This window comes from Bicyclus anynana, chromosome 4 (assembly GCF_947172395.1).
Source record: "Bicyclus anynana chromosome 4, ilBicAnyn1.1, whole genome shotgun sequence".
In the NCBI taxonomy this organism is placed as follows: domain Eukaryota; kingdom Metazoa; phylum Arthropoda; class Insecta; order Lepidoptera; family Nymphalidae; genus Bicyclus; species Bicyclus anynana.
Window position 1 is genome coordinate 11289045 of NC_069086.1, and position 24042 is coordinate 11313086.

The 24042-nt window shown below is 36.3% G+C and overlaps 1 protein-coding gene across 7 annotated transcripts in view; it reads right to left on the reverse strand.

The window, feature by feature from the left end:
- The window catches only part of LOC112053626 (guanine nucleotide-releasing factor 2), a 74303-nt gene that overhangs the window by 12358 nt on the left and 37903 nt on the right, over positions 1-24042 (reverse strand). For 4 of the 7 annotated variants that reach the window (XM_052881281.1, XM_052881276.1, XM_052881283.1 and 1 more), the window contains 18 exons: positions 23864-24005; positions 22000-22077; positions 20439-20569; positions 19464-19560; positions 18515-18622; positions 17600-17710; positions 16083-16193; positions 15369-15466; positions 13110-13133; positions 11866-11983; positions 9561-9665; positions 8000-8099; positions 7022-7117; positions 6155-6262; positions 3524-3719; positions 2695-2706; positions 889-1048; positions 31-169 (listed from right to left, as the gene is read on the reverse strand). In XM_052881281.1, the coding sequence (XP_052737241.1) occupies positions 31-169; positions 889-1048; positions 2695-2706; positions 3524-3719; positions 6155-6262; positions 7022-7117; positions 8000-8099; positions 9561-9665; positions 11866-11983; positions 13110-13133; positions 15369-15466; positions 16083-16193; positions 17600-17710; positions 18515-18622; positions 19464-19560; positions 20439-20569; positions 22000-22077; positions 23864-24005 (1934 nt within the window). The remainder of the gene's footprint in view (positions 1-30; positions 170-888; positions 1049-2694; positions 2707-3523; positions 3720-6154; positions 6263-7021; positions 7118-7999; positions 8100-9560; positions 9666-11865; positions 11984-13109; positions 13134-15368; positions 15467-16082; positions 16194-17599; positions 17711-18514; positions 18623-19463; positions 19561-20438; positions 20570-21999; positions 22078-23863; positions 24006-24042) is intronic. The other 3 variants (XM_052881280.1, XM_052881279.1, XM_052881277.1) reach the window with 3 other exon arrangements.

Sequence of the window (24042 nt, forward strand, 5' to 3'; positions counted from 1 at the left end):
TGGAAGATGGTATAGTTTATTTATACTTACATTTTGGAAATGCAATTGCTTTTGTTTGTCAACCAGTATTTGCCTCAAGGCTTTAGAAATAGGCAACTCTTCTCTTTCCACCAGCCAGTATATGAATTCCATTATTTCTTGCATCAGCGGTCGGTCTAAGTCTGCCATTCTGTAATAGCAGTAAAACTTTTAATCTCAGGAGTGAATCTTCTGTACTTGTAGGCACCTAGCGCACTAGGCGGCCACGACCACGAGCAGAGCTGCTACGACCACGGTTAACTGAAGAAACCATACTATTATGAACACTTGGCCGCAGACCCGGCAAGACTTATCGTTGCGACCAAGTTAACGTTACAAGTTCCTATGTATATGGATGGTGTTAGCATCAAAAGTTTATTATAGAGGAGGAATTTGTATAAAGTTGTTATGACAGTGAAAGTGTGAATAAGAGTGTGATTGATGTGACATGAGTTTAGTTCTTTGTCGAGCAGCGTGCACGTCGTCTTTCATCTTAGATTGCATCATCACTTAGCATCAGGTGAAGTTGTGAACAAGGGCTAACTTGCAAAGAATAAAAAAATGAAAAAATAATCGGTGAGTGTTATTGTATTCTCAAAGAGTGATTTAAACCTACACCCAAGGTCACAAGTCCTGGTGAGATGTTTCCTCTACCACAACAGTACCATCATCTTACGATTCTTGTCGCCGCGTTATAATAAAATGTGAGCGTTCATACACTAGTTCATAACATAATATGCGATCCGACCAGCCACTACACCTGCAGTAAATCGTCAATTGGTTTTAGGACCTGTGGTAATAGTGGGCGCAATTCTGTTTCTTCAATTCACTTAATTTTTTTTATTAATTTAAAAAAAGACAATCACTCACGTTAGATCAGCAACGACCCTTGTGAGCAGGCTCAGTGTGGAGCGTAGCTCGTGCGGCCGCGGCCGGTAGTGGTGCGCGCGCCGCACTAGTTTGTGCACCAGCTCACTGGGCGACACCCACGTCCTGTACGTGGCCAGGAACGCTTCCTGGTAAGCGAAATCTACGCACAGAAACCATACAATACAAACTCATATAATGTTTTACATTTGAAGAAAAAGCCGCAGCAAAGCGTTGCACCAATCACAAGGGCTGCTTGCGACGCGTCCTGTGATTGGTTGGACGCAAAGCACAAATTTACAAATCAGCTTGGACGCTTTGATTTTGTAGCCTTTACCAAACATATGCAAACTTCGACCCGGTTAGATAAATCTACAACATGAATTTTAAGTTTGGGCAAATTTTAAGTTGATGGCAATTTAGGATCAATATGATACAGTACTTTTTTTATATATTTCTAGTAAGCAAATGGCTCATAAATGGTTGTATACCGGGTTGTTACATTTGCAGTAGTGGGAAAGGCTATTCGATCTGGTTTATAATGTCAACACAAATTATCAAAGAGAGTAATGAAGTTATCATCAAAGCATAAAATATTTAAAATTTTAAAACACTTCTATACATAAAACACGCAAGTAAATCCAATGCATAGCTATAAACTTAATTAGTTTACCATAAACCAGATCAATTATAAATTATTATCGATTCCTCTGCCAATAAAATCGGTAACACATTTTTGTAGTGTAAAAGAAAGTGCAACTGTGGCTAAGCCAAAGCTCAAACTCTCTATGCCAAACTAATTCTATTATTATTTCATATATTATTCATATGTATATAAATACAGTTAATTCTCATGCTTAGTGCATTTTGTGTTACCAAGTAGTTCAGCAAGTCGGCGGTGTATTATTGCATTATTTAGTATAATATTTTATAATAAATAATATTTCTATTACAATATTTTTATTACACGACACCCCTTTGTCAAAATGTTAAAAATAATTGTTAAATTAATTAATTATGTTCACCTGAAATGGTGAATAATATCGGGATATAATTGTCTCAGAGCCCAATTTCATCCAAATCTGATAATTAACTCTGGTTGCAATTCAGATAATTTCATCTCTTTGTACCAAAAAGGGATTCATATAATAAAAATACAGTTTTTGTAAAGCCATTGTAAGTCCACCGCAACATCGCTTCATTATTACGTGAAATAATGAAAATACAAGTACAGGCACTATTGCGACGTTGCCTATGAGTGCGCGACATTCCAATATAATTCATACACTATAAAATCAATCCGCTCAGTGCCCTTAACACAGGGCTTACTTTGGGGTTAAATAGTTGTGTGTATCTTGTAAGTATATTTAATTTAATACACACACTATTGCAGTGGCGAAGGATGGAAATTTGAGGAAGAAATGCCATCCCAAAGAAATGGAAATTTATGCTTATATATTCATAATAATAATGAATATGTATGGATTTTTAAAAGGTAACCTGGTGGGAATAGGCCTGTATGGACTCTTCGCCGTTGCACAACTAAATGTAAAAATTATAATGTGACTTTAAATTGCGATATTCGCACCTTACACAAAATCTTACTTGCCGTTGAACTTAACTTGAAAAATAAAGACGTGAACGAAGCACGCATAATAAAGGTAAAAATATGTGTATGAAGCGACGCTACGGAAGCACTGGTCAATCAGTGTGTCTCACACTATGAAGCAAGATTAGCTAAGCTTTAATAATATTAGTAATCAACCAGCTAGTGTCTGTCAGCCCCAACTCATACTATGATTCACTTACACTCGTCCGTTTCTGTAAAGTGAAAGCATGAAAGTTAAGATGTTAGAAGCGTTGACGGGAGAGTACTATGGTACTATTTATCAATTATTTTAACCTGAACCCTACACACATATTTGAGGTGTCAACAGCTAAACGGTTTACAAAGCGACACTACACTCAACTCAAGACAACAACAGCAGGCCTATTCACTAATTTGGTCTTTATTATCAACTTATTAAAATAGACATCAAATCAGCTGAGAAATGTCATCTACCTACTGTATGATATCCATGACGGATTGAGTAGGCACCAGATGACATTTGTTACATAGAATCTCAATTTCGAATACTATGTCGACTAGCATACGGATACTGGAAACTTGGAAAGTTCATTTTTAGGTTGATGTAAAACAGTAATAGTACCAATATTGTGATTTCTTGTAAAAAAACTGTTTTTTAAATCTAAATTCATCGTGCGATTAGTCCTGACGGCACAATTCTCCGTATCTTTCTCATTTGTGCGCTAGTCAGCCGACATATCTGTATATTAGCTTTGCATAAAGCAAATCGAAATTATTCGCCCTGTTGGGGTTTCTTCTGGTACACTAGTTGGCTGAATCTATCAAATCTGATAGATTAGAATAGTCTCAAATTCGTGTCTGTCAGTCTATGCTTAAAATGGCGACATTTTTTATACCATACAGAATAGCACCGATAACGGTCGATACAGTAACGAGGGGCACGCATAATTAGTAGAGGAGAGTTGATTCTTAAAATAAGACCATTTCTAACATCTAAGAGTAACCATAACCTGTAGATAAATAAGGGTAATTTATATAATGGCTCCTTACCTTTGGTAGCTTTAGTGGCGAGTACGATCAACGCGTCCGGATGTCCGCCGCGTACTTCGGGGCCATCCTTGTTGTTCCCTTTCAATAGGAGCCAGCCGCTTACTTCAGTCTGTAGGACGATGTCGTCCGGGTCCGCTATACTAGTCGAGTTGTCGTCTGTGGCCACTGGCGTTGGCTCTGTACTGCTTTCGCTTCTCTACAATAGGGATGCAGACAGTTTTTTTTTTAAATTGTACATAAATTAAGAGTATGCTAATAGTAAAGCAATTTTGTTAAAATAACAGGATATCTGCGATCATTACTTTCGGAGCTACAGGGATTTAAAGGGTCAGATTTGCGGCGCTGCCGCGGATCCCTGAAAAACGCCCCATACAAAATGGTAAACTGAAAAATGTCACATTTAATGCAAGGAAACTAAAACTGTATTTATTTTCATCTAATTACGATAAAAAAAATTTTTTCGATTTTGAAAGGACAATGGTCTATTTCCAAACAAATTTTTGCTGACATTTTTTTCAAGCGTCTATGAATGAAAAAAATATAAAATGATAGATAATTATTTTCTTAACAATTTATTCTTATGGTTTAATATTATGTGAAGTCTGGAATTCGAGATATTTATGTTTGAAGTTTTAGAGGTTATGTTTTGTCAACAACGAATAGAGACCTACTTTTTAAATTGAAGTCTTAAGTATTCCATGATTATGAAGCCGGGTATTTGGGTTCGATCGAAGAACATAAAAAGTAGGTTTGATCCCCATTTTTCCCTCCCTTAGACATGGATATACATACTTTATAAAAATGAACCTTCCTAATTAAATCTAAAAACCAACGTGGAATTTAATACAATAGTTTTTTAAATCAGTAGTTTAGCGGGAGAATCGGTGTCCATAAACATAAGCGGTCGTTAAAAAAGAATGTAGGTACAGAAAATCATTTGATAAGTATCGGAAAAATGCAACAAGATTTACAAGACGCTTAAGTACGCAAACAACGAAATTACGACGCGATGTGACAACTGACTGACAGTTCACAGTTGAATTGTTAGTGCATGACTTGTCATAGGAACACGTAAAAGTAGGTATCGATACTTTATAATATCGATTAATGATTATCGATCTCCTTTCGATACTGTTATTTTTGTAATCAATAAGTAATCTTCAGGAAATTACTTACTATTTTTACTTACGTTTTACCTTTATTTAAAATCATGTCGAACATACTTAAACAATAAATACGTTTGTAAACACTTGTTCCTTTCTTTTGATTATTAAAATATATCATATGGCTTACTGTTGGTAATAATTGTTATTAACATGTTTGACTATTATATTTTGTTTATTTTATTACTTAAATGTAAAATGCCGCCAAGTAAGAGTGAACTTTAGCAGTATTTTGTCATGATTAGAAATAAGTAATTTAAATTAAATAGGTGTACCAATTGCATTTAAATTAATTACTATTACTTGTTTGAAAATCAAAATATTTTATATATATTTCAAAATAATTATATTAATTCGTCATAAATATTAGTTTATATGTTTGTTCTACTGAAATTAAACTGATGTCATTGAATACGTGTAGTTCAATGACGATATTTTATTCGATTTGATACTGGCTTTTCGGTATCGTGCGCGTCCCTAGTTGTCCGATATATGCAATATTCGTATAAATAGTATGGTTGCCATACTCAATTATTTAAATGTAATTGATGTGAATATATTTTAGTTTTTGGACTTAATTGGACCTTTTTCTCTGTTTCAAAAAATTAAATAAATTATTTTCTACAAACTGTAATAGTTTACATTAGTAGACGCTTATGAATTCTATCAACAAACAACAGACCATTGTCCTTTTGTAATCTTATTTATTTTGCTAATATCCAGATAATCTTTGCTTTTTATGTATAAATTTGTTAACATTGTCCTTAATTACCCGAATGTATCATAAAAATCAATATATTATTCAAACCTAGTCATCATCCCCTTTATTATTCTTATTTTGGAAAACTGCAACATATTTTGCGTCCAAAATTTCTCAGTGGCTGATGACGAAAGTCTTCAAACAGTGTGTATTGCCAGTGATGACATACGGATCCGAGACTTGGTCGGTAACTATGGGCCTTATTAGAGGGCTCAAAGTCACCCAGCTGACGATGACACATAGTTTGAAGGGCTAAAGAACGTTATGGTCGCAAGGTGTTGGCAAGGCGACCCCGCATCGGAAAGCGCAGTTTTGATCGACCCCTCACTACATTTGACTGAGGACATAAAGCTGGTTGCAGGGAGCCGCTGATGCTGGCGGCTCGAGACTGTTTTGTATGGAAGTCCTTGCAAAAGTCCTATGTACAACCGTGGACGTTCGTCGGCTGTTAATGATTATGATCATGAATTATTATTCTATATCGAAGAAGTACTAGGCAGGGAGAACAACACAAGCGGAGAAGGGGAGTGTTAGTGAACAGTCAAGGAACACCTTAACCTTCACCCATTGGTCAAAAGTCCAGGTCTGCTCGGAGTTTTTCTTTCTGCCACACTATTGGCACGATGGACAGTGAATCCATGGAATGCTAAGATATTCGTCTCTCTCGAAAGTGATCTATTAAACTTAGTTAGTTAGTAGGAACCTCACCTGTGAAGGAACAGGAGACGGTATCGCCTGCACGAGTCGGTCCAAGTCCTCATCGTCCACGGGGAACTTGCCCGGCGACGACGAACTTATATACAGGTCGTCGGAACTCTGCGCAATTTAAAAAAAAAATAGACAATCACCATCATCATTACAGCTCACCTGAAGGTAAGTGATGATGCAGTCGAAGATGGAGGCGGGCTAACTTGTTAGGAGGAGGATAAAAATCCACACCCCTTTCGGTTTCTACACGGCATCGTACCGGAACGCTAAATCGCTTGGCGGTACGTCATTGTCGGTAGGGTGTAGGGTGGTAACTATCCACGGCCGAAGCCTCCAATTAGACACCAGACCAGGTCAGGCCTGGACTATTTAAGAAAATCTCTATTGGCCCAGCCGGGGATCGAACTCAGGACCTCCGTTTTGTAAATCCAACGCGCATACCACTGCGCCACGGAGGCCGTCAAATCAATCATTACCGACATTTTCGATTTGATATCTATTTTTGTGGATAATTGAGTAACAAAATGAGATATGATTGATGCCATTACCATTAATATAGGTTCGTTCGTTATCAACCCATATTCGGCTCACTGCTGAGCTCGAGTCTCTTCTCAGAATGAGAGGGGTTAGGCCTTAGTCCACCACACTGACCCAATGCGGATTGGCAGACTTCACACACGCAGAAAATTATTCCTTCACCATTTATGACACGTGATATTTAATTTCTTAAAATGCACACAACTGAAAAGTTGGAGGTGCATGCCCCGGATTCGTACCCACACCCTCCGGAGTCAGAGGCAGAGGTTATATCAACTGGGCTATCAGGGCTCGGCTGAATTATATAGGTAGTAAGATAATTTTACATACCACATTGTTTAACATAGATTCATCCGCCGAGCTGTTGTGAGACGAAGGCCGCGGCGAGGGTGGGGGGAGGAGTTCATTGCTCGAATTCATTGAAATCTAGAAAAAATATACATTGATTAATTAACAGTATACTGTATACATTGATTAATTAATTATGAAACACATAGAATTCTATTATAACACTAATAAAATAAGGAATATTTTTGGATTACAAAAATTTATCACACTAATATTATAAAAGCGAAAGTTTGTGTGTAAGTGTGAAAGTGTGTAAGTGTGTAAGTATGTTTGTTCTTCTTTGACTCTGCGGAATGGAAATAGATTTTACTCTGGATTAACACAGGCTACTTTCATCCCGGAAAAATCCATGGTTCCCGCGGGATTTGTGAAAAACTGAATTCCACGCGGACGACGTCGCGGGCGTCCGCTAGTAAATTTTAAAAAAGAGATGGGAGAGAATATCTTCAATTTTCATGAACTTGTAACCAACTTTGATAAAATGGGAGGTTATATCTTGGTCCTGTACAATCTATGGCTCCTTTTGTATGCTAGTCTATATCAGTTTGTATGTATGTTTGTCCGCGCATATCTCGCATACTGGAAATCAGATTACTAATATTTTTTTATTGAACTAGACTTCAAAAAGGAAGTAATACGGAAAAATAATACTTTCCGTATTATTACTTGTATGTGGTAACAAATGATTAAAAAAAAAACAAAAAAAAATGGTTATGTAAAGTAAATAACTTTACATAACAATTTTTTCATTTTATTTGTTATCACATACAAGTAATATACGTACATATTACATATATGTAACATAAGTATGTTTATTTGAATCTAATCATAGTCTATTATCAAAATAATAAGTAACATTATTCAACACCGCATCGAGATCGCGTTCAAGAATTTATATAACTAATTTATTCAATTATTCCGTTAAACGTATGCCGCAGTGAATAAATAAAAGTGCCTCACCTGTTTGGTTTTGTTGATCTTTGGCGGCAGCGCAGGCGGCTCCGGGGGCACCGGACTAGTTCTGCTCGAGGTCTTCATACTAACGCTGTCCTCCGACCCGCTGTGGAAAACAATATATGCAAACATTATATACTTAGAAGCACAAATATCCGCCCACTTAATATGACGCGAGTATATTAAAGTGGGCGGATAATTGTGTCTCTGAGTATATAAACCTTGGGATGCTGGCGGCTCGAGACCGTTGTGATTGGAAGTCCATGCAAGAGGCTATGTCCAGCAGTGGACGTCCACCGGCTGTTAATGATAATGATGAAGATTATTATATAAATATATATAAAAACATGAGTACACGACCTGAAGTCATCAATACACGCATGATTTGTGCAAGTTAGTCGTCGGTTGGCCGAACTTTTAAACCTGTTATAGTGTGGTTCTATTAACATATTGGAAAAACACGAATGCATAATGCATATCCTAATTTTGTAAACATGTAATTGGGTGGATGGTTGGATGGACGGAAAGATGTGTGGATATAGATACATGATAGGTGATAGGTGCATGAACACATTTTGGATGAATCAATGGATGAGATGGATTGATCGAGGTATGGGTTGAAATATGTCTTTATGAGTGTGTGTTACTAGCTGTAGACTATAATATTGTAGTATAGATTAAATACATCAAAATATGTTCTAGGGTTTGTTCATATAAGTGATCGTACAGACATACCTAACTAGCGGTCGTATGTTCACCCTTAGACCTCTTTAATCCGACCCTGTCACGTAATCCGTTCTTAGCGGACGTCCACTATGTATAAACTACCTCCCTGTCAAATTTTACTTTTGTACATCAAGCGATTTTCGATATTTTGTGATGAACCTTTCGCTTTTATAGATTCAGATTTAGATTAAAAACAACATTTTTTTTTTAATTTTTTTTTAGCCGATTGACGTCCACTGCTGGACATAGGTCTCTTGCATGGACCTCCAAGCAGAACGGTCTCGAGCCGCCAGCATCCAGCGGCTTCCTGCATTTTGCTTGATGCTCCGTGGCGCAGTGGTATGCGCGGTGGATTTACAAGACGGAGGTTCTGGGTTCGATGCCCTGCTGGGCTGATTGAGGTTTTCTTAATTGATCTAGGTCTGGCTGGTGGGAGGCTTCGGCCGTGGCTAGTTACCACCCTACCGACAAAGACGTACCGCCAAGCGATTTAGCGTTCCGGTACGATGTCGTGTAGAAACCGAAAGGGGGTGTGGATTTTCATCCTCCTCCTAACAAGTAAGTCGCTTCCATCTCAGATTGCATCATCATTTACCATCAGGTGAGATTGTAATCAAGGTAGCCCTTGATTACAATCTCACCTGATGGTAAATGATTCATTGATGACTTGTAAAGATTAAAATAAAAAAAAAACCAACTTTTTTGCCATTCATTGCCATTGCCACTTCAGCTTAACGACTCGCTGGGCTATGTCAGTTCGTCTGCGGATATCCTCATTTCTGATTCGATCACACATTTTACATTTTAATTATATTAGTTAAAAACAATGTATGAAACAAACCTTAACGGTGGTGTGCTCAAATGTTGGACTGTCAAAGACGACGCCATCGATCTTTGCACCTGATGATGTCCCACACTGATGGTTCCCGTGCTCGAGTGCTGTGCACTGCAAAACGCATAACGCATTGTATGAATACAACAAAATCATCGCCCACAATTATGCACTATGTATAGGAATCCTCGTCTTCATCAACCCATATTCGACTCACTGCTGAGCTCGAGTCTCCTCTCAGAATGAGAGGGGTAAGGTCAATAGTCCACCACGCTGGCCCATTGCGGATTGGCAGACTTCGAACCGACACCCTCCGAAATCGGAGATAAGAATTCTACTATGCTATTAATATTATAAACGCGAAAGTTTGTATGGATGTTTGTTACTCTACAACGCCGGTACTACTGATGCGATTTAGCTGAAATTTGGAATGGAAATAGATTTTACTCTGGATTAACACATAAGCTACTTTTTATCCCGAAAAAATCCATGATTCCCGAGATTTGCGAAAACTAATGATTTTGATGATATGAATGTTTGTTACTCTTTCACGCCTCAACTACTGAACCGAATTAGCTGAAATTTGGTATTAAGATATATTATAACCTGGATTAACACATATATACTTTTTATCCCGAATAAATCCATGGTTCCCGATGGATTTGTGAAAAACTAAATTCCACGCGGACGAAGTCGCAGACGTCTGCTAGTAATAATATAAACTATGAGCAAAAGAATGAATCGTAAGTATTTAACAAAACATCATCCACAACTATGAACTATGTATACTATACAAATACTCGTAAACAATGACAAAAAGTTAATTGATTATGAAACACGGCTAAAACTCACGAGATACAACGCCGGAGTATGCCCGACTAGTTTCGAACCCATACGGGAGCCTAAGCCATGAGCTGGTTCTTGCAACGCGGCATAATCCAAACAGAACCATCTCATGACTAAGGGTCCCGTATGGGTTCGAAAGAAGTCGAGCATAATCCGACGTTGTATCACGCACGTGAATTTTAGCTGTGTTTTATAATCAAACACTCACGACAGTATAAATTCTAAAATGAGAAATAAGTATTTAAAATTGATCGTAATTTTACGCAAAACCTTCACATTGTTATTGAGCACATCGATCTACATACTAATGAGTTAATTAATAAACAATGACAAATATTTGATAGAGTCATGCTGTTGCGTTGTTTAGCACAAATCATTAACGTTCCTTTCAAACAAATAAATATAAACTAATATAATAAATGTAAAAATAAATTAAGAGTGTCTTTATGTATATGGCTAAACCACTAATTTTGAGTAAAAATAAAAGTAAGAGTTCTATCTGTATACGGCTAAACCACAGAACTTTCGATGAATTTTGTAAATTCTTATTAACTTGGAACCTTACAAAGATCATATATAATGTTTTACGTTACTTTTTGTCGAGAAAATGTACTAAGGGGGTGAAAAAGTTAAGAAGTTTGTAAGAAGTCCTTCCTTTATCAAGTTTATATTTTATGGATGTACAATGAGTTTCAATAATTTTGAAAGTTTCATTTTGAACATCATTCATCACCTTAGACCATTAAAAAGAAAGGACCCGCCTCGTAAACCGTAACCCCTTTGTCAAAGGTCAAGAATCAATGATCTAACGCGTTTATAAAAACTGTTGCTATAGAATCGATGTTTCATTGTTGTAATCGTTTTCGTCGTGTTAAGGGCTCCCTAAAAATGCCGGTTTGTGTAGTTGAATGGCAAAAAAACGACCAAAAACTTGTAGTTTAGTAAAAGATAGAGTAACGTTTCATTTGTAAGTATTTCTACCATAATTTTATCAAATTTAATGTAATCAATAAAATGTATGTAATAAAAACGATTTCTAAAAAGAATCGATTCTTTTGACGGAACAGCAAAAAGTCGATCAGGTAATCGAACATTCTATATATATATTCTGTAGATAGTCTAAGCGATGTGTTGGTTAGTCTGTGTAAAAAATATGTGTGTGTATTGCGAGTCAATTATATAGTTGTGTGTAGTGTATGGACACAGAATATACTTAATGGTGTTAAATGTTTTCGATGTGTGAGTTTACCTCTTCCCCCTCAAAAAACTACAGACTCTTTTGTTGGTGAATTTGGGTGCAAAACAGGTCCATTATTTGTAATGGTCTAAGTTCATCACACTTTAAATATTTAAAAAAAAAAAATAGGGATTTAAATGCAACTTGTAATGAGAATAAATAAGGGCTGAAACTTAACACTGAAGAAAGTAGTGGGCGTCCCCTATTGAAAAAAAAATTAACTTAACTCACCTAGTCAAATTATACGTGTGTATAGAATGCCGGAACATATCGGGCGGCGCCTCGGGATTTATCGGCGGGTGCGCGTTCGTGTGACTGCAGTTCCCAAACATCTCCATGTAAGCCATTACTGAAAAACGAACAACACGAATATAACGAGCATCTAAAAATACACAACCGAATAATAAAATGTACTAACAAAGGCGTAACATGTACTTCTATGCCGCCAAACAAAACATACAAAAGCGCTTTAATTAAGCGCTAATAACATCCATCATCGAAGGTGAGAATCAACTATGCGAAATTCCGTTTTGAGTTATTGACTGACACATAATTAAGCGCCGCAAGCCATGTAGTGATAAGCAAGCTGTGATGTTCATACTGAGAATGTATCGTGAAAGCTAATATAGCACATGTAGTTTCTCCAATGTGTCTGCTTCTTTGGAGTTGACGTGTTATGCTGGTTTGCATTCAGATATTGTCGCTTGAACAGTTATACGAAAAGTACGACTTACGTATTATTACAAAAAGAAAAACTCATCTAATGATTTAATTTTATAATATTAGTTGTCTTATGTTGTAAATGTGAAAGATCATACTATACTCGCGTGTATATATGTATGTATGTTTTTTTTTTATTCTTTACAAGTTAAGAGTAGAGTATAATAGACGCGCATGCAAAAGGAAAACAGTGTTGTGGGATATGTTGAGTTGTTTAATATGGTAAACCATAAATACGATGGATGCATAGATAATCCCCACAATTTATATTTATATTTTTTTGATTACTAGTAAATTACTGTGATTATCTTATAGTCATTCTATACCGGTTAGTACGTTGGTCTTTGGGTGTAATGACAAGTTAATCAACACACGTTTGTGTGTATAAACTAAAGGTTCGTTTCGCTAAACAACATTCTTTTATACACACCAACGCGTCTTCTGACACTCTACAACCAAAGCCAAAGAGACTTCCAAAAGTAGACGAACTATACGCCTTTATTTAATTACAGACAAAACTTCATCAATATCATATTTTATTTCTACAAAAAAATATAGCTTTTTCCAAAGATCTGATTTCGAAAACTTATACTTGTCGTACCAATTTTCCATCAAATAATCCCAGAAAAAAAAAATGTAACTGCAAAAGCTCCATCCGAATGCAACGCAGCGCTACGGCTAAGTACAAATCGTGGGCAGCACGCAGTAGTGACAGTAGTTGGCTAACGGCTAACGCGAGCATGCAATCCACTCACCGCTGTAGGCGACGCTTTGAAACACTGCCCGACGCACCGGCACAACAGACAAACATGCCGTTATATTTCAGAGCCCCCAGGGAACATTTGTATACGAGGGAATACGGTACAGTCGATTTGTTACGACCAGACGTATTTACAAGGTCAATTTATTGTACTATTATTGTTGCTATCGATGTTTTATGGACCGAGTGATTAACAGGACCGTATTCAAAATACTCAGACAATATGAATTCGGATAAGCCACATACGGGTATGTAATTAATATTTGTCTATACTAATATTATAAGGAGGTAAAGTTTGTGGTGTTACAGGGGATCTGTGGATCTACTGAACCCATTTTTAAAATTCTGTTACCACTAGAAAAACATGTTATTGGTTAGTATCAAACGGTATATTTTATATTCCCGTATTCGCACGGGAATGGGAACAACACGGATGAAACCGCAGCGCGTCGGCTAGTCAAATATAAAGTTAGGCTAGATTAGTAAAAATAATAATTAATGTACATATCCATCCGTAATCCTTATATTACCCATTGGGAAATAATAATACAGCATGCAGATTTAACATTCCAACACACTGAAATGCACTTAAATCCCCGCTCGGGTATGTCTTTGCAAAATCCACAATCATACGCCTCATTCATATTCAGGGTGGACGCGAAGTTTGGTCCATGTAACCATGTTGGCATACCTCACTATATAAAACAGTAACTTATCAAAATAGATATTGTCCAAGCAAGCGAATAAACATCACAATCACTTGATCCATAATAGACACACATGGTCTAAGAACTAAGAAGAATGGATCATCCATACTCGTAGCTTTATTAATTTTGATTATTGGTCTAATAACAAATTGACTGTACCCGAGTTCACAAATAATTTTGGATGCATTAAATACCCATCAGCCAAACATTAATATAAACATAATGTATAGGAAGATACCAACATTCACTAACAAATTCCGTACACACATTACACCGTATACTCAAGTCACCTCTGTAGAGGTGGGAAATTAGATACAAATATACACTCAAGTTCCTAGTGAAAAGTGCATGCAGCCAATAGTTATCGTACGATGAGAGACAATTTAGAAGAGATGTATTATTTTATATCATAACACACAATTTAAGGTCCAGGTCACGTGATTCAATCCTTTTAAAATCAGTATGCATGCCATCAGATATCTCATGACAAGAGAAAAACAACATTGTCGAGCAATAGCCACTTTGTGGTAAAATATTGCACTGTCGTTGCGGTTGGACGAACAAACATTACTTCGATTGCGCCGCCATTGATCGATAATGACTTTCTCTCATCATGATATATGTCGTTAAAGCATCTGAGGCCTACTGTTTTTACACCAATTAATTTAGATCATACAACCCTAAAAATGTAAAACATAAAAATCTCCATTCACGTTGTGGTTGCACTCCTCCGAAACGGCTCGACCGATTTTAATGAATTTTTTGTGTATACATATTTGGTTGGTATTTTGTATGGCCGAACAACATAGGTATTATCATATAAGTTATAGGCAGCACTACAAATGAAAAAGGCGTGCAATATTTATTTTATCCCGTAAACATTACGAGCATACTGTGTTTCTTAAAAAACACGAGTTACCCTTAAAAAATAACTAAATATTAAGCCTTTTTTTAACAATAACTAATATTCTATTTTCTTTAAGTGTGCCTCAAGCCAGTGCTATGAGCAACCATGATGAACCATAAAGCATAATTCGTAGATTGATTTTTATTGCTCATGGACACTAATGTCAACCCAGTTTTGTTTAGCTAAGCACGGAAAATGACCATGGTGCGTTTTTTAACTTAATAGAAAAGCTCTACGATTAATTAAACACAAAGATGAATTATCTCTCATTCCCCATATTATCAGCCCATAATTTCAAAAATGTGTCATAAGACATTTATATCATACAAAGGGGAAGAAAAATCAAAGAAAGTATTACCCCTTATTATTATAACCCCATAATTTCTGACGTCTTAAAAAAGTAATCTATAATTTATTTAATACAAAAGATGAGAAACCCTTCATATCCCAAATCATACCCCCCCCCCCCCATATCCTCCTTAATTACAATTAGCATTTTCTGTCATTTAATTTAAATGTTGTTGTTTATTGAACAATGAACAAAACATTGGTGTTATTAAATTTTGAACAAAATGTGTTTCCCCATTATAATCCACATCCCCCTTTTATCATTCAAGTGGGTAAAAGTACGGATACTGACTGTGTTTCTTCTTGAGAGGCAGCGGCGGCGGGCGCTGGTGGTTGTGTTCGGCTAGCGTGTGCGGCCGCGCGTCGTGCAAGGAGAATGGCGGTGTTTTCCTGTATAGTAAATCATAACTTGAAAATTTTGAACGTACAATATTTTTGACGACCTCCGTAGCGCAGTGGCATGCGAGGTACATTTACAAGACGTAGATACTGGGTTCAATCGCCGGCTGGGCCGATTGAGGTTTTCTTAATTGTTCAAGGTCTGGCTGGAGGGAGGATTAAGCCGTGGCTAGCTGCTTTTTCAGATTTTAAGTCACTCACAAGTCAATAGGTATTACAATGTATCCATACTTATAATAAATCTGTAGAGAGGTCAATTCTGTAAATGAAATAAATTTCCAAAATAACTATCAGGGGGTGATTAATGATCGATACTGATGCCAAAAATGCAATCAGTAAAATTTTTGTCTGTCTGTATGTTCGTTATAGAAACAAAAACTACTCGACGGATTTTAACGAAACTCGGTACAATTATTCTTCATACTCCTGGGCAGGTTATAGCATACTTTCATCACACTTCGATCAATAGGAGCAGAGCAGGGAAGGGAAATGTTGGTAAAACGGGAGAAGTTACTCCATTTTTACAGCGATACTACTGTAAGGGCTGGATTAAAGAGGTCTAAGGGCGGACGAAGTCGCAGGCGTCCGCTAATGTAATAATATTTACCTTATTTCAACATTAGGGAAGTATTGCTGCATGTCCGCGCGTATGTTGCGACGCGTTTTGGCGGGCAGCTCGGGGGGAGTCTCGCTCTCGTCTGACGTGATACTAGCCAACCTGTCATTATTACAATCTATTAGTATTACAATATACATACAATATAACACTTATAATATAAGCATATATTTTTTTAATTCTCTTTTGTAACAAATATAACCTGAATAAATAAGACAGTGTTGTTAAGGATGAAAAACATAAGTTGATACTGCTGTTTTACTAAAGTAAACATTAAAATTCACAATAAAAACTGGGAGAAAAGGAGGAATTAATGAAAAAAATCTATTAAAAGTAAAACATGCGATAAGTGACAGTATAAAAATATAATTAGTGACAGTGAAGTAATTGCAACTTATTATTCTACTTTATCTACTACTTTATTATTAAAAAAGTATGTCCATCTATTATATTGGCTGTAAAGTTATCTATGTACAGGATGCTCGGGATTATTTCCCATAACTTCAAGGTATTGACGACTCTACTTATAGGAGCCGAACTGCATAACTAATATTTTCTTAATTAAAAAATAAAAACTTTTTATGTTTTCATATCAAGTAATTCAAATAATTCCTACTATCCATGTAACACACGCCTTTATCTATCCTTTAAAATACGTAAAACTTGGCTACGTCATATTTATAAGGATGCGTTTAAGGGATGCATTTAAAGATCTGTTTGCAAAAGAAATAATATTTACCCCGAAAATATGAATTTTAGAACACATGTTCCTTGGACATTTTTAATTAATTTTCGGTAAAGAATAACCCCAGAGTTATGGGAAATACTCCCGAACACCCTGTATATAAAAGAAAGCCTGATTTTAAACTAGACGCGAAACTTCCTTTATCAATATGTGGCACTCCTACATGACTTGGTTCATCAGGAATCTTCGCTAATCTTAAACCATAAATATTATATTTTAAAATATTTTAATTTAAATTTAAATACAAGCGGACCCGGTCAAGCTTTGCTTTGACTCATTTTCGCTTCTTCCCTACCCCTACCCTAAGAAAAACTGCGTAAAAATCTTGTTAAAAAAAATAGCCAAATCGGTTCAGCCGTTCTTGAGATTTGCGCTTAGCAACACATTTTATACATTAATTTTTGTATTATAGAAGATGATACTGTAGTTCTACGGGTAATCTACTATAGCTTGGCAAGTTATTTGATGACACTCCCATGACATGCGGGCTTCGGCCGTGGCTACCCCACCGACAAAGACGTACCGCCAAGCGATTAAGCGTTCCGGTACGATGTCGTGTAGAAACTGAACTATTCGCTTCCATCATAGATTGCATCATTATTTACCATCATTATTATTTACCATCAGGTGAGATTGTAGTCAAGGGCTAACTAACCGTCATCGCTACCCTCCCGGTCCCCGCGGACCATCGGGAGTGTTACGAACGAATTTGCCAAGCTGCAGTTACATACATTATCTAAGTGCTATAACATGGGGCACTCACTTGGAGTTGTGCGAGTTGGTGACAGTGCTGACACTGAACACATTCATGCGGCTGTCAACGCTCTGCACAGAGCACTTGGTCTCGCTCACATACTCTGTACTTTCAAAAGTACTGCAAACAATAACGGGAAGCATGACACACAATCAGATGGGGAGTGAGTGAGGGGGTGAACATAAGTTATAGTGTGTGTTATATATGTGGCATTCGATTTTAAAAAGTTTTCTCATTTGACCTAAAAATATTTCTAAATTCTTTATTAGGCAAATAATTTCAATTTCAAATTAAAAAATACTTGACGTTATTATTACACTGCTCTCAGATGTTGAATTAATTTTAGCACAGCAAATAAAACCACCGTATATCAAGATACGCAGCAGCGCATCAGACGAATTCGAGCGAGCGCCTCTATAATATACTCCATCTTTACACGTGAGTTTTTAGAATAATATATAAAAAGGAATCAGGCAATCTAACCTTTTAAAAATCTGTGTCAGAACATTTTCAGTCTTCATATTATTCAGTTTGATAATTTTTTTCCAAATTATTTCCAGCTAGTTGCCTCGACCGGTGAAAAAATGAGCTGATTTATTTTTTTGCACAGCGGATCAGCAGAAACGCAATTTTTTTTATATGAAATGGACAATTGCAACCATTCTTCTAGGGCATGATTTGTATAGTTATTAGAATAAGCTTAATTTCCTATTGTATTCATTCTCAATAAAAACAAATAAATAATATCCACTCGATAAGATAAAGTAAAAATAAATTTATTTAAAATGTGATAGAACACACCAAACAATCGAATGCCACATATCGAGTTTAGAACAAATGTAACAATGCAAACAACCAGTGAGTGTACAACAAACAAAACGAAACAGTGTAACAAAACATAGTGATGAATGGATGAACGGTCACCTGTCCGTATGACTCGAGTAGTGGTGCGTAGAGAATGTTGAGGTGAAACAGTGCTCCGTTGATATCTCGTTGTGGCCCACTGACACGAAGCCGGACTCATTGGAGAAACTTGAAAATATAATTAATTAGTTATAACATTATTTGATACAAAATAAAAACTAACATAATAATAGGCAGACAAAACACAGCATTTTAGTGCGCTATGTGATCGCGTATCATGACGTTACAAACATCAAAAGACACTTGTTGTGTAAGTGCAGTAGGCTCCTTATGAGACCTCAGCGGCGTCACCAGGAGATTTGGGCGAGCACAAAAGCATCGTCTAATGGGGCCCGAAGGCAGAAGCAGAGTAGATGGACGGAACGATTCTAAGGGCGTCTCCTCTGAGACTCGGACCTCGGCTTAGAGAGCCGTTCGGGAAGGGTGTTTTGGCCTGAGTATATCAAGCCGGGCGCCCCAGAGATCGTGAGTTAAAAAAGCCAACGCCTGGGTGACGTCAGATATCGGGGACCTCGTCTTCGCCGTCGAAGACGCTGTGTAGCTTGTGTTTGTGTTGAACATTGGAAGAACATTGTTGTGGGAAGCATTGTCGTTCGTTATGTCATTGTCAGGATCGTAAAGGACGTTTTTTGGGCGTCTACAATCAGCGTTGGGATCGGGGGTGTAGCTGCAGCCTCAAACACTAGTTCGTTGGGATGGGTGACAAAATGTCATCTACATACTATATGATATCCACCAGTAAGCATCGGATGACATTTGTATTTTGTATCATAGTATGTAGATGGCATATTGTCAGGTGATTTGTTGTTTATTTTAATTGGTTGATAATAAAGATCAAAATAGGAAATAGGCCAGCTGCTCTTGAACCAGTCATAATAATAATGAATTTTGAAAGTTATATGCTTTGCTGTTATGTAATATTTGCGAATATATTATTTGCAACACTAACCGGTTATGATTATTGTGTCCATGTATATTGTTCATATGAGAGTCGTGCGACTCGACGGATGTTCGCATTTCGGACATATTATTGCAACTGCAAATACCTGTAATAGAGGAAATTAGTCATAAGTAAAATATGTTTTTAGTTTTTACTTCATATACGTATTAAATCGAAATAAAATTACATCATGACTATGTGAACCGATGCAAATGCAATTCTATCATTTTTATTAAATAAACTTATAACAAAATATATTGAATTTTATTTATCGAACCAATCTTTAACAAAGTTGAAACGTATTTAACCTCCATATGTTCTGTATTCGAACCTATGTACTACGTATTTAGATAATAAGGTGTTGACATGTCCACTTTAACTAAAAAAAAAGCTGTTTTCTTACAAGGTCATTAAAATAATTCCGACTATCCACCACGGCGTGTGTTAACATTTCAAAATACGTAATCGTAGTGGTAAGACAGTCGATGTCGACGAGATATGGCACAACTAGTAAGCTACTTCATGATATTTCTCAATGAATAAGTTTGCTTAGGTCATAATACTCGTATACACAATTTAAGGTCTATTTACACAAGAAATATTTTTTACTCCGAAAGTATTCATTTTAGAACACATGTTTCTTAGACATTTTTAATTCATTTTCTATAAAGAATATAAAAAGTTATGGGAAATACTTCCAAGCACCCTGTATACATATTTGTATGGGTTTTCATAATTAAGTAGCATATTTTTTAGGGAATGTTCTATAGCTTGGCAACTTCGTTCGTAACACTCCCGATGGTCCGCGCGGGCCGGGGGGCGTGTAGCGTTGAATGAAAAACCCACGACACCTCACTTCCCCGCAAGCACGCTTTCACACCCGCGCTGTCTTTCCCCCCGTCGCCCGCATATCATAGGAGTGTCATCAATGAACTTGCCAGAGTATAATAATAAGGTTGTTTTACTAGAAAAGATAGCACATACCAACTAAATCTGAATTAGGTGCGGTGATGAAGACGTCATGATTCATAGAGTCGTGCGCGTTGCGATCCTCGTCGTTTGACACGTTGAGCATAGAGTCCAGAGAGCCGCTACTGTGTGACTGCAACGATAATCTGTAACGCAAATTAAAATAATTTAATTAACAAGTAATAATTAAACACACTCGAGAATTCAACACGATTGATCAAGCTCAAATGTCTGGCATACTTTTGGGAAAAACCAAAAAAAAAAACTAAAAAATCAAAAAACAGCAAATGGGAAAACAGAAACGATGCCACTGTAGGTTACACTAAATCAATAAAATAATAAAACCTTTTTTTTTAAATTTTGTCTGTCTGTTTGTCCAGGTCTTGTTTCAGGTGATCTTTGAAACTGCCAATTTTACTTCTTTTAAACTCGAAAATACCCAGAAGGTATGGATGTATGTTTGGATGTTTGTTACACCTTAACGCTGTAACTACTGAACCGATTTGGCTGAAATTTGAAACGAAGATAGACAAATAATACCCTGGATTAACACATAGGCTGCTTTTTATCACGAAAAAATTCAATGGTTCCCACGGGATTTGTGAAAAACTGAATTCCACGCGGACAATCGAAGTCGCAAGCGTCTGCTAGTATGTACCATAAGTGGTAATTCTTACAGTAACAACACCCTGATGTATATGATATGATATAACCAATTAAGACTGTATGAATGACATGAATAATTAATACTTAATCATTGTATGAAGTACGTCAAAGACACTTATATGGTTAATTAGTCGCATAGCAATGCATATAAGGTAAAGGAAAGCAGTAATAAAATGTAATTATACTAATTAGGATATCGATAGCATACGTGAGCGATGTAGTCTGCGGTTTTTTCCGATATGTTACATGTTAATGAAATCCTATACAACCTTTACTTCAACTTAATCTCAGTTTAACGAATTTTAAATAGTGAATGTTTGTGAATATGTATCTTTGTTACTCCATCACATGAACTTTATCTTGGATTAATATACAGCTGTTCACTTCAAACACACTACTAATCTATTTTTTTTTTTAATTTTCACTAAATGAAACTTATTGTAAGAGGTTTTGTGTATATTTCTTACGTTTAACCTATATACTATGTATGTATTTTCTTCATACTATTACTATATTGTTTGTCTTTGATTGATATACCCAGCTGTTCACTTCAAACACATTACTAATCTTTATTTTTTTTTAATTTTCACTAAATGAAGTTTGTTATAAGAGGTTTTGTGTATTTTTCTTACCTTTAACCTATATACCTATGAAACAGTACAGTATGAAGAAAAGTTTCCTTAGATTCTTACCTGTACTAATGTACTACTCTACAATGCTACAATTGCTATATAAGCTATCGAGTACAACAAACAGCTCGTACTTTACGATAAAGAGACAAACAGCTCGTTTTCATTTACTACATAGTAATGAATTGTAGGTATATTCATTAAAAAAAATAATAATAATAAAACAGACAAAGTCGCGTGCGTATGCTAGTTAGTTATTAATGATAACCATTATAACTAACCTGTCTATAGAGAGTCCCAGTAAGGAGTTGTCGTTAGACTTGCGCTTTGGCGGCAGAGGGGGGGCCAACTCGATTTTCCTGCAACAAACTTTCACTTTTACCCACAAAACCTGACGCCGACAACAAATTATACGGAGAAAAGTGAAATTGTAAACGCAAGAGTCAAGGTCATCGACATGGTGATTATTTATTATTAATTATTAATATATTTAGATATTTGCCTCCTTAGACGTTAGCGGGATGTCTAGAAACAATTCATTCAGTACTTTAGAAACGATTGAATACTTTAATGCGAGCTACAAACCTTCAGTTTTTAACCGACTTCCAAAAAGGAGGAGGTTCGGCTGTATGTATGTTTTTTTTAACTGTACAATTTTATCTATACTAATATTATAAAGAGGTAAAGTTTGTGGTATTGTAGGGGTAATCTGTGGATCTACGACACCGATTTAGAAAATTCTTTTACCACTAGAAAACCACATTATTTGTAAGTGTATATATTTTACCTAATAGGCTATATTTTATCTCGCGGTAAAGGGAACTACACGGGTAAAATCGCGGCGTTAACTAGTTTAATTATATTTCGATTCGAGTAAGTTTTATCTACAAACGGACATTTCAACTGAACACTTTAACTGCTCAGTTAAAATATCCTATAATAAGCATCTACCATTTTATTACCATTTTTTTATTATAGTTTATCTCCATGACCGTAAAATATGGTCAAATCGCAAAAATCAGCAAAAAGTTTTTTCGATTTTTGCAGCTTTTGGTCGACTATTTATGTCTTTCTCTAGTCTCATCTCGATATGTCGTTGTCCGACAAACGACGCCGATAACAAATTATACAGAGAAAAGTGAAATTGTAAACGCTAGAGCCAAGGTCGTTGATATGCTAATTAATTATTAGATATTTGCCAGTTTCTCCTGTTTATAAAGTTTTATATATTAAAATCAAAATCTACATATTAATGGCGAATTCAATCAAATAAATGAATGAATGGTGTTAATAACTTTAATTTGAATACGATTATTCACAATCACGGATGTAAAATCGACTTTGAAATCGGTATAGCTCTGTATAATCAATTTTTGATGATTTTTTTTATGTAACGTGATAACACTTTACTACCAGTTTTATAGTTAGAAATGGTGATAAATAAATTTGCAAACTTTTACTTTAACGTCCATGATAAATTTCATTTATTTAAATTTAGTATTTGGAATTAGCATACCTAATGTGGGTAAATTTTTAAAAATTATTAAAAATTATATCACGATTTTTTTTTAGAAACTTAACATTATATTGTGTACTATGAGCTACATTTGCGAAGTACATTCATTGTATCATATTATCTTTTGTGTTTTATGTGGAATATGGAATTGAATACATTCCATATTTCACATAACGCTAGCCTTATACAAATAGCCTCAATAGCTCAACGGTAAACCGCTCTGACTCATCACCGAGGGACGGTGGTTTGACTCTGGCCCCGTTTGGTTAATTTTTTTTTGACTACAATCTCACCTGATGGTAAGTGATGATGCAATCTAAGATGGAAGCGGGCTAACTTGACTATTGCCGTATCCATTCCCAATATAGTATTTCCGTTGGACGGAATTGGGAATATCGGTCATATTTAAAAGATATGGCAAATATTCTTTTATATAATATACAAAACAAAAGAACTGTTGTTCCAAAACAGCGGTTACTTAAAAATATCAAGTGCTATCTAAAAATTATATTTGTACCTATGAAGTTCGCTGGAGCAGGATTTTTCATTTTGTACAATTTCTATGTACAATGCCTACTCTAGTTATAGGCCTTGTGCACACCACTGGCGGCTATAAACATTGTGCTCACCGGTTGGGCCTGGCGGGCTTAGGCGGCGGGGTGTCGGGCGCGTCCAGGACGGACTCCGAGGAGTGCGAGGCGCGCACCCCGCTCGGCTCCATGCCAGGCGCGCCCGTTAGCTGGGACAGCTCTTTGGGCGTTAGCGGGATGTCTGGAACGATACATTACATTAACTACTTTAAACGTCA